At 32.1% G+C, this 12773-nt stretch overlaps 1 protein-coding gene across 1 annotated transcript in view; it reads left to right on the top strand.

The window, feature by feature from the left end:
* The window catches only part of LOC106462203 (steroidogenic acute regulatory protein-like), a 30623-nt gene extending 20960 nt beyond the window's left edge, over nucleotides 1-9663 (top strand). The window contains exons 9-11 of the mRNA XM_022389393.1: nucleotides 976-1125; nucleotides 7733-7840; nucleotides 8660-9663. Coding sequence (XP_022245101.1) covers nucleotides 976-1125; nucleotides 7733-7840; nucleotides 8660-8770 — 369 coding nt within the window. The 3' untranslated portion in view covers nucleotides 8771-9663. The remainder of the gene's footprint in view (nucleotides 1-975; nucleotides 1126-7732; nucleotides 7841-8659) is intronic.
* Nucleotides 9664-12773: the final 3110 nt, after the last annotated feature.

Genomic DNA, 12773 nt, shown 5'->3' with positions numbered 1-12773 from the left:
ATGCAAGTGACCATAGTGTACTTGTAGTCAACATACAATGCAAGTGACCATAGTGTACTTGTAGTCAACATACAATGCAAGTGACCATAGTATACTAGTACTCTACAGACAATGCAAGTGACCATAGTGTACTTGTAGTGTACAGACAATGCAAGTGACCATAGTGTACTAGTAGTCTACAGACAAAGCAAGTTATCATAGTGTACTAGTACTCTACAGACAATGCAAGTGACCATAGTGTACTAGTAGTCTACAGACAACGCAAGTTACCATAGTGTACTTGTAGTATACAGACAATGCAAGTGACCATAGTGTACTTGTAGTGTACAGACTACACAGACATGTTACCAAAGCTAATAAGGAATGTGTTAAAATAAAACCAATGATTCAGTTTGTTTATGCTTTAGGCCAAATACCCATTTTTGTTTGATGTGTTATTCAATTGCATCTCACTTTTGGGTTTTGAAGAGCACCCTCCTACAGCTTTGTTATCCAACTGTTTGAAGTTTTGAAGAGCACCCTCTTACAGCTTTGTTATCCCACTGTTTGAAGTTTTGAAATGCACCATCCCACAGCTTTGTTATCCCACTGTTTGAAGTTTTGAAGAGCACCCTCCCACAGCTTTGTTATCCCACTGTTTGAAGTTTTGAAATGCACCATCCCACAGCTTTGTTATCCCACTGTTTGAAGTTTGATAGCCATTTGAACATTTTTTTGTTTGGTTATCTCTCCTAAGCAGTGGTATTTGAACTGTTACATGTCATTTAGGGCCAGTTATGGCCACTTCATGCTAATGTGTGGAGGCAACATTCACACATGTAGTTACAGCTATGTCATTGGCAAGATCTTTACTGGATTGTCATGTATCACGTAAAGACCACACTTTGTATTTGTGCCTAAAATTACTACACTCTGGAGTTCATTAATTTCTACTTAATGTACCTTCACAAATAAAACTGTTGTCTTCTACTTCAGGGGGTGGAGTACAAAATAAAAGTTGATGAAGCCATGGAAGAGGCTCTGGAGATTATTTCTACTGGAAGCTGGAAGACAGAAAAACTTGTAAATGAAGATATCGTCCAGAGCCGAGAAGTTTCGAAGTATGGTAAAGTTTTCAAGTTTGTGGTGAGCACTGATTACATTAATTAATAAGTCAGTGACCCAGAATTTATAATAATTTTTTTATACAAGCTTAAAAGCATGATTTTTAAATCAATTTCCTCTTTTTTTTTACTTGACTTGGACAGTGGCATATTTATTTTTTCTCTTCTAAAGCTGATAAGAGTTTTGTACTTCTAAGTGACATTAAAAACCTTGACTATGATGAATTGTTGTAGTAATCAAGTAAGGTAAGACGTTAAGCAGAGCTACATAACAAAGTGGTAAAAGAGAAAAGCAGTAAAGTAAAATTCTCACATTCAATAGCTCTTGATAGCAATTAGCTGAAAACAATTTGTCGTAGACTTGTAACTCTATGAGTCATGTGTAAAACGTTGTTATTACTTCATGTGAGTTATAAGTGATGGAAATGCAAATGTAATACTCAGGGGGAGGGGAGTATTTGAACAAAGTATGTCTAGAACATTAAGTATTTAAATGTAGGGAATCACTAATTTGGGAGGTAGAAGTTAACTGTCAATTGAATGTTTAGCCTAAATAATGTCAAAGCTTCCTTTTGTTTTTATCAACTAATTTATTTCTGCCATTTTCAGTTTCGAGGAATTGCCCTATAAATACGAAGATGTACCTATGTATAGATTATTATTTGGTGATTTTCCATTTGCAAATAAATTAACATTTTATGCTTGCAAGTACAAACAACATAATTAGAAAAGAGAAGTGTAAGTCATGGACAAATAATTTGGTAATTTATATCCAGTTTTTGTTTTGAAGTCATATATTTGACTTTTGATGTGCTGTTTTAGTTTAGTGTTTGTTTCAATATGTAAAATATCAAGTTGTTTTTTTGAACCAGACAAAAGAAATACACATCTACTTATTTTCGTTGCTAGTACCTGCTGATAACAAATTAATCACATTTAATATACATATATTCTTCACAAAGTACCAGCATTTTATTTTAAAAAATTGAAAACTTGTATTGAGGTAGTATATAAAATTAACTGACCTTTAGTACAAAATCAGTAATAAACTGTTTTTTTTTCTTATGGGTAAACATTCTCATGGTTGGGTACCACCAGGTGGAGATAAACTTTGTTCTCATATACAAGTTCAAGCATTATGTGACGTTTCTTCATACTTCATTATTTTAATATTTCCTGATATTTATTGTATGTTGAAGGTCTCTTTCGAGCAACTGGATTTTCTTACTAACATTTTCAATAACTTGATTTTGAACCATTTGTGAAGAGAAGAATTAGATATTAGCCAAGTTACCCTGATCCTGTAACTTTTTACACTAGACTAATTATTTGTGATTTTTATCGTTCAGTTGTAGTTTTTTCACTGTAAGCTACCAGCTTACTCGATGCATTCATAGAAGGGGCAAGTCAAAAGGGCTAAGTTCTCAAAATTGTTATAGCTCTTAATTTGTTGTGTTTTTATTACTAGCTTCAAGCCATTAATTTATAGTGTGGTCACTTTCCTAAGGGAAGTTATTGTTTAGATATGAACTACCCACATATTGATCGTATCTGTGGCATACTCATTTTAATTATGTTGTTTGTAAAAAAAAAAATTCTAATTTCTACAGTTTGTTTCATTAAGATGATTTATGCCAGATCAAAGGCTCACAGTTTAGTATTCCACAAATTTGATTATGAAAGAAAGTTGTTTAGGTAAAGAATTTACATTCATACAGTATAGTCAACTTGATTTAAAATTTTTATGCATACATCTTTTATATCTAAGGCATTTCATAAGATTGTTTATTAGTTTTTTATGTTATTGTTGCAGCATTAAAGTTTCCTTAAAGTAATTTGATGGTCGGAATCTCTGCCATTGAAGGCACTTAGTTAACTAGTCAATGTATGTGTTTATATTCAATTGTCCTAAAGCTGTTTTGATAGACTACAGGTAGACCTCTATAAACTTAACATAACCTAAATTAACATAGTTGATTAGTTGCTGTATTTGTTTATATTAGACCATTCTACATTTTTTTTTGATGGGCTATAGCTAGATCTCTATAAACTAAACATAACCTAGTTGGTTAGTTGCTGTATTTGTTTACATTAGACCATTCTACATTTTTTTTGATGGACTACAGCTAGATCTCTATAAACTAAACACAACCTAAATTAACATAGTTGATTAGTTGCTGTATTTGTTTATACTAGACCATTCTACATCTTTTTTTTGATGGGCTACAGCTAGATCTCTATAAACTTAACATAACCTAAACTAACCTAGTTGACTAGTTGCTGTGGTTGTTTGAATTAGACTATTTTACAGTTGTTTTGATAGACTTGTATAAACCTAAATTAACCTAGTTGACTAGTTGCTGTTGTTGTTTGAATTAGACTATTTTACAGTTGTTTTGATAGACTTTTATAAACCTAAAGTCAGTCTACTATGTTTACTTCAAATAGCTAGACTTTAGAAGTAGTCATTATGTATTATTTTCTTTAAATATATATATATATACTTTAACCATTTATCATCTTTCTTTTACAGGGCAAAGTAAAAATTACAAATTTCCCTTTCACATCCATAAATGATATTTAATTATTTAAAAAGGACATTAACAAACTACCTGCTAGCAACAATGCCTCCAGCTCCATCTGTGGCAACTATGTAAACAATATCTGTATAACTGTCAATTTTTTGAAGAACCTGGAAAAGGATAAGAATCAAATGTTATTATTAGTAACTTATTTCTGTTACTCAAGTTCACCAACTTAATCTATTTCATGACAAAACAGTAAGCTTAAGTAATTGACAAGTAAATAGTCTTGACAAGTACTACATCTGTCAAATTCCAGCCAGCCTAATGAGCCCTGGTATTGTGCCAAAGGCCTCGTGGGCATTGGATACAGCATATATAGTGTGGTTAATATAATATTATTTAGTCTTCTTAACTTTCACAAATAACTTCCAGTAATTTTTTAAAGAGCCTTCCAATCTTATGCCTACCCCTGACTTCATGGTGTAATTTTAAAGATACAAGAAAAACTCTGCACATCTTTCACTAACATACAGACGTTTTACTACCATCCACCAAAATGCCATATAACTTATTATTACACAACCTAAAATTTAATAACAAGTATTAAAACTAGGGCAGCAATGATCAGTAAAAGCCTGAATAATACAATTAAGAAGCTTAAAAGCTTCTTGCAGTGACTTCAAAACTAATCAACTTAACAACTAGTGTCTTTTATAGCATGAAACTATCACTTCAAGTTTGTGTATACAAGTTTCACAATTACACTTTTAGACTAAATATGGAAGTGTTTTTTTTCTCCATTATTAAAAATAATTTTTTTTTACCAACAGGAAAATTACAGTAATTATCACTTAAAGAAAAAAGTTGCCTAATTTAAAAACCTTCATTTGTTTAATTGTGGGGTTCCATTCTGGCACGCTTTCAATATTGTAGAAAAGATCTTGAATCACTTTTTGAGGCAAGGATTATCCTCATTCTTGTCTTTCTCCAGTACAGAGATACAATAAGTGGGAGAAATATGGGATTATTAATACTTTTCAAAAATCTTTGACAATATGAAGACATATATTACTTGTCCAAAATGGGGTCATATCCAATGGACATATATTACTTGTCCAATACGGGGTCATATCCAATAGATGTAGTGCTTTATTGCTGATGAAAATTAATGAAGAAGATCAATAAATAAAGCATTAATGATGTCCAAAGCTTAGAAACCTGCAGCAACTTGAACAATACACCCAACAAAAATTAAACAAATCAGTGCTCACAGACCACTTAAACATTTACTACGATAACAGAGTAGGAATTATTCCAAAACAGTCTTGATATGATTTTTTGAACATTTTATTTTGCAATAATGGATTAAAGGTCTAAAAAATATTATAATGACCCCTTTCACTATCAATTAGTAAGTTCTATTTTCATCTTGGAATATTAATCCAAGTAATTATTGTCATTATAATTTCTAAAAATGCTTTTATGAAAGATAATGCCAAATTTGTTTTTTCAATTGGTCATTTCCATTCCTTCCAAAATATTCTTTACCAAAGATCAACAGCTGTCACCCAAATATAATATTTCATTATGGACAACTTTAGGAGAAAAATAAACTTCTTTGAAACTGATTACTAATATTTCCAAACAATTTTTCAATAGAAGAGAAAAAAAACCATTGGACATGACCCCGTATTGGACAAGTAATATATGTCCATTGGATATGACCCCGTATTGGACAAGTAATATATGTCCATTGGATATGACCCCGTATTGGACAAGTAATATATGTCCATTGGATATGACCTCGTATTGGACAAGTAATATAGATTATAATTGTGAATTTACTACATGCATTTGCATGAAATTTGGCAAGCTTTTAGTAAAATGTACAAAAAAAGACAAGTATTACAAAAGTATTTGTACTCAAGATATATCTGTGAAATGACGATGTCAGTCTGACTCAGACTCTGACGATTCAGAGTGTAAAGTGTTGCTTATGTGAAGAATAAATGTACTTTTATTCATCGTACAGTTTGCATAATCTCCAGAACCTCTGAAATGCATATTTACAGTTTTTTTTCAGAATCTTTGCATACTGTATCTGTTATTTACCCACTTCTACCATGATCACTAAATCAGAAATGTTGGGTAAGATGAATAGATTTGATAAATCTGATATCAAATACATAATACCATGTTGAATAGCATGCTGCAAAAAGTCACGGTGTGCACCTCCACTCATGCACATAGGGTTAAGGCATTTCTTTGATAAATTTCAAATCAAGAAAGTTCAAAATTATTATTCTATTTTTGTTCTGTTATGAAATCTACATCATAGACTCCTGTTTTGGACTTCTGAGGAAACATTGTCTTTACAGACTATTTGATTTTGGTACTGTACAAATTACATGACAGTGCTGTTTTGGTAGTTTGGCATTTTCTGAAGGGGTCATCTCTCTAACAGTGTAAAAAATACCTTTGACGAAAAACAAGTTATGAATATTCTAGAACTGTATTTTAAGATTATTCTGCAGGTGATTAAAGCACTTCATGGAAATGGGTTTATATTTCAATACGATGTCCCTCACTAACATTTATGTAATTCCCTTTTCAACCTGTTCTAATATTAAATCTTGAATGCTGATAAAAACATCTTACTATGGCAACTCAAGATTCAAGAGTAAAAAGTGAAAGAAAACAATTTCATATTTCCTGAAAATATTTTATACTTCTGAAAGATAATTGAAATCAGAAAAAAATTAAAAGCTGTATTCTCCCTCTTCTAATTTTCCATTGCTTTGGAATTCTTTTTCGGTGCACTTTAAAAAAAAATTATAATCATCTAACCAATTTCATGCTCAAGACGAAATCGTCAATACGGTTTTATTCATGATTACTTATTACTGTTTACAGCTAGTAAATCATATGTCCTAAACAAAAATTTTATATGAACAGAAATTAGCAAAATTAATCTTCTTATAGGTGTAATAATTCAATGTTTTCTATCTTTTTCTTGTAGAAATAATATTCCAGTCAGTCTCAAAAATATCAAGGTTATAAGTTCTATGGTGTACAACTTAAGTTATTTCTTATAATTACAACATGCACCTTTGCATAACAGTGGAAGTAGTAATAATATTTATGTAATAACTTCTACATAAGAGTATAGATTTATATAATATACCAAATCATGTATTTACAACTTTATTTTAGTTTTATAACTGCATTACCTGACATGCTTGGCTTGTGGAGGCATGCTAGGGTGTGTTACAGACACCATAGCACTAATAATAGACCCACCTCGATTCTGCAACATCCTAACTATTACAAAATCCCTGTGAAAAAAACACAAATTTAAGCATACATTTAAAGAATCCTACTGAATACTCAGTAAAATTCAAGTATAAGCTATAGGGTATCATATCTTTTTTTAACTTGATTTCTTGAACCTAAGTGTTTTTCAAATAACTTGAGCACTTTTGAAAGATGGATCTTTCTTTTTAGGGGCAAACTGAAAGTGCTTGGGTTATAGAGTATCGTATCTTTGAGACTGTTTTTGTGGTGATATCGAAAGTCTTCTTTTTTGAAGTTTGTACACTTTAAAATTAATTCTTCTTTTTATAATTCTATTTAAAAGTACTAATCTCTTGGTATAATGACATTTATTGGTTTTCATAGTAAATTCTGAAAAGTTTTTTAAAAGTGAAATTTTCTTTCCATATTTCCAACTATCAAAGTGTTGCGGACATACAAGGGATATATATAAATTATATATTGTTTTATAATGTAGCAGCTTTTTTTGAAAATTTATTTCTACCAAGATATCTCTTCTAGTATGTCATACTTAACTTGTTAACTTTGCTGTTTTTGTTTTGGGTAGCTTTGTGAAATAGGTAGTGCTCAGAAGAGAGGAGAAATGTCAATTTTTTATGTATTTCAAATCGTTACTACAGGTAAATGAAATTGATTTTCAATGTGAGAAAACTCCTCCAAAATAACTAATTGTAGTTTATAGACAGATTAAGAGTAACTAAAACGTTTTATTGTGGTAGATATGTTAGTTTAATCCTGAAGTAAATAATTAAAACCTTAAAACAAATATAACATCATCATTATTATTATAGAGGGGAACATGGACCCAGTGTTTATGTATTTAGTCCGGTGGATGGGAGTACGTGTCACCTGCAGTGGTTGGTGAACACAGATCTTAAGGTGATAATCATATTTTACTTTTCTTACTGTAACTATAATTTTCTCCCGTGTCTTCTCATTAAATCACACGGTTTATAATGAGCAAAAATTTACATTTAGAAAAAAAAATCCTCTTTACTGTTCAGATAATAATAACAAAAACTTTTTATTTCAGCCCACTTTTTACCATTATGGCTTTATCAGGGCTAGTAGTACAATAACAGTATTTCTACAACTAGTTCTGAAGAAGCCACAAAAAAGAAAACTTGGCTGGAATAAAAAGTTTTTATTTTGAACACTATTAGCTTGGAGAGTGAAGGTAATTTTCTCTATATTTATTGCCCAAATGTTTAAACCCTCCAGTATGCACTACAAATTCTTAAAAACAACATTATTGTATTATATTGAAATTCGTAGCACAAGTGCATTTAAAACAACTCCGTGTAATTGTCTAATTATGAAACAATAATTGTTTACCTTTATTACTATTCATCTCATTGTGGTCACTTGTAATTATTTCTTAGTTTGGAAATAAACTGTAATTCATAATATTTAATTTTTTAACAAGTTTTAAAAACCTTAGTATTTTTATATTGCACTCCAGTGGCTCGGTGATAAGACTGGGCTCATAATGCTAAAAATAAAGTTTTGATACCCATAGTGGGCACAGCATAAATACCCTGTATATGTAGCTTTGTGCTTAATTATAAACAAATAAATTTTTATAGTTTGTTAGTTATAAATCATATTTATATAAGCTTCTATAATTTTTAGGTGGTTTGCTAACTTACATGATTAAATAATCCTTTTTCTGCTACTATATCTCTTTCTTTCTTTTAGGGTTGGCTTCCCCAGTATTTAATTGACCAGACTATGGCATCTTTAATGTTTAATTATGTTAAGCACTTGCGAGCTTATGTCAGAAATGGAACCAATAACAGTGACGAATAAATGCAACGAACATTTCAGTCTAATAATGAATTCAAAGAACTTCACAGAATTGTGTATTAAATGCTCAGGAAGCATTATACAGAAGATCGAGTGGGAAAAGCATTCATGCAAAGACTTGTTGTAATGAGTCTAAACTTGAAGGAAAACTTGGAAATTCTCCTAATATTTTAAGTTTTTTTTGTTGTTGTTGTTGTTGTTTAATATATGCATTATTATAAGTTTTGGAAGTATCTTTTATAGCCTGACAGCTATAAATTACAAATTAATGTATTTGTATCTCATGATGATCTGACTGGTTACAAATATTTTGTGTGTGTGTGCGTATATATATAAAAGAAAACACTGGAATATCAGATTTCTTTTATAAATTTCTTCTGCCAATTTCCTGAAGCGTGACCTTTGGAGTCACAAGCTTGTAGAAGAACTTAAAAAACTGAGAGAGAATAAGTAAGAAATGTTAGGTAATCAGTAGGGGTTAATTATTCTATTCTGAAAGGTTTTGTTTTATATATATATTAGAATGTATGATATGATTATTTTTCTATGTATTATATTGGCCTCAAAAATTATTTTGAACTTCAATTTCGATTTTTTCAAACCATAAAGACACATTGTTTTTGTTTGACTTTATCACATGTTCTACAATGTTGTAGCTTTTTTTAGTTTTAACACATATCTAAGTACTTAGTGAAAGTGCAATACAATAAATATTTGCAAAGTTTATCAGCGCCCCCTAGATTTTACATGTTTCGTGTCCTTATACGATATAAAGTTATTGCTTACAACTTTACAGTTTAACATTTGGCATCAGTACATATTCGTTTTTAAAATATAAAATGTATTAATTACAATTCTTGTACTACTAGCCCTGATGAAACCGTGAGAAACGCCCGAAATAAAGATTTTTATTATTATATAGACAGCAAAGGTCGTTTTTTTCTAACTTTATTGCCAAAATATTCATTGCAGTAAGTTACAAAATAAACATTCCTCCCCTTGGGGCTGAGAGTGTGTTATTAGAGTAATCGTCAAACCCAGTTATTTGATTAGATTATCCAAAAAGTTGGCGGTGGGTGTTGTTGACTAACTGCTTTTCCTGTAGACACGCTTCTAAGTGGAGGAACGTCTAGCGCAGATAGCCCTCGATTAGCTCCGCGCGAAAATTCAACAAACATATTATTAAAAGTGTAATTATGTAGTTGGCCAGTTTTCCTGACAGGTTGCCCCCATCTGGTCAGCAATTTTAAACTTAGGATGGCTGTGCTGAACCTTGGGTCTCTTACTTAGATCATATATCACATAAGGTATCTTTCAACTCTAAAATACCCAGTACTCATAATTCGATATGTCATTTTATTACTGTTGACTAGGCATATATAAAAAAAACATATGACCATTTTAGCCCGAAGTGCTCAATTTCGAACAACAAGCTTAATTCAAGTTGTTGTTTTTCATTTTTTGTATATATGAAACTCTAATAGAGTAATACGTACATTCCAAAACTACGAGAAGGAAGTGCTACAGTGATTATTAAATGAGTTATTTTCACAGAATGCACATCACTACGAAGATGGTAATACATAATTCAAACACACCTTTAAACTGGAATTCGCGTATGTTTATGTGAATTGAATAACGTGATGGCCTGTTCATAGAAAACACCAGTGGGCGTAGCCACAGTTGGGCGTGGTCAGGCCATGGCCCGCTCAATCAGCACCTAGGCCCACCCAATATGTGACTGCTTGATGGTTCGTATATTTAAATACGTCATACATATCGTTTTTTATTGTTTTTTTTTATCTCTCTGTAACTTGTACGTCTCCATTCCGTCCATTGTAACTCCAGGACCACCCAAAATTTCGTACCTGGCTACGCCACTGCAAATATTTGGTTATCTGATCAACTGATTTTGTTGACATTATTAAGAAAGGCAGCTTCAGGTAATACCAAACATATGATTATTTTAGAATGTAGGTTTTCGATTTGCATATTCATGTCAAAGATAAATTAGTTTAATCATCTGGAATATCTGAAGCATTTGTTTTTTTGTGGTAGATTTCCATAAAATGTCGTATTTATCGGTGTCAATTTTTTCTTCTATCAAGTTAAATGTAATCTTATGTTTTTTCTACTTTTACTTACATAGCTCATAAATATATTCAGGTTAGTGATCTCTGTGTCCTTTAACCTTGATTTAATTATTCAGTATGAAGAAATAATATATTTAGTGGAGAGAAATGAGGAGTTGCGTCTTTTTTATTTTATATTTCACTGTCGACTTGACAAGTACTTTAAATACCATTTTCTCAACGTTAAACTTGTCATTGTAGAGAATGAGGCGTAATCAGACAGCAAGTGTTTTATTTCACTTGCTTTCTTAATTTTATTCGAGTTTTACTTTTACATTTTAATTTTGGCGGTGTTAACAACACACCATGTGGTTCGTTTCATGTAGATGGCGGGACGGTGTGTCATTGGACTTGTAGGCCTACTGACTTAACATGTTCTAGAAACTAACACCTACTGGCCAACTTCTTCATATTTATGTATCTATCATCAGTATGTTATCTGCCTTGTACAACAACTTGTCATGCTGATACCAACAGTCTAGCCCAGGAAGAAATTAAAATGTCGGTCAAGCTCTTAAAGTAAAAAAGAGATAAAAATGGGAACATTCATACAGTAAGAGGTTTGAGGAACCTTGCAATCGAAGACATACTCAAGAACCTTGAAAGTTTCATGGTGATCAGAGATCGGAAAGTTTGAAAACTTTCGTTAGGGGGACAAACTCAAGTCCCTTTGTAATTTATATATATATTCTTAAGTAGTTTTTTTTTAAGAGATGGTACTGCAGCTTTCTGACAGCTTTAAGGCTATTTATCACGTAGGTAATCATAGTTAGAAATCACTCGGATTATGTTTAGGGTCAGTGAAAATTATAAAGTATGATTGAAATAATTGTATTTCATTATTTATTATATCGAGAAAAAAAATGCTGTTGACATTTATGGGATCGTTTTTATAACAACGTAACACAATATTAATATAACTGATACATTTCTGTCCGATATTTTTATTACTATAAATGGTTACATTCGTCATCGTAAAGGTCCAGAGCCGTATCCAGTTATTTTTGCTCCCTGGGCAAGTTTCACGAACTGCCCTCCTCTTTTCTCCGTGACCAATGAATGCTGATCGGGCGATCTGTCCGAGGAGGTTCCATATAATGTACACAGCGTGGTCACAAGTAAATAGACACCACCTTTTCAGAAAAAATGAAAATTTTCAGTCATATTCACACGAATTCATATATTTATAATTTAATTAATATCTAGTAGATCTTCCTTTCGCTTCGTGGAGTTCGTTGATCCTTTGGGGCATCGTGAGAATCATCTTGTCAATTTTAGATTGTGGGATTTTTGTTCACTCTTGCTTCAAAACTTGGAGTAGATCGCTCTTCGAAGTTAGTTTTTTTGGTTGTTTCTTGACTTGCCGGTCGAGTATCGCCCAGAGGTTTTCGATGGAGTTCATGTCAGGAGATTGACTCGGCCAGGGCAACTTCTGGATACCATTTTCTTCCTGCCACTTTTGGGTGTTTCTAGCAGTGTGACACGGTGCTCCATCTTCCTGGAACAACTTTGTGTTCTTGTCCACGAAACCAGAAGAATAAAGTGGCAAGAGTCCTTCCTCCAATATTTCGCAAAATTTATGTTGCCAACGCACTCCGCTAAGCTCGATCTCCCACCAACGCTAAAACCACCATGCTTCACAGTTGGCTGCGATCTGTTGAGCCAAAACTCTTGGTGAAACATTCTCCAGACCCATATCCTTCCACTGTTCGAAAATTGAGCGAATCTTGATTCGTCTGAGGACAATACGGTCTTCCAAAAGTCCAGAGGCTTGGTCATCATATCACTTGCCCACTTCTTTCGTCTGACTATGTTGGCAGGTCTTAATAAGGGCTTCCATCTAGCTGCTCTGCAACGATAACCCAATCTGTGTA

Source organism: Limulus polyphemus, unplaced genomic scaffold (assembly GCF_000517525.1).
Source record: "Limulus polyphemus unplaced genomic scaffold, Limulus_polyphemus-2.1.2 Scaffold1118, whole genome shotgun sequence".
Lineage (NCBI taxonomy): Eukaryota > Metazoa > Arthropoda > Merostomata > Xiphosura > Limulidae > Limulus > Limulus polyphemus.
This window is presented reverse-complemented; position numbering and strand designations above follow the sequence as displayed.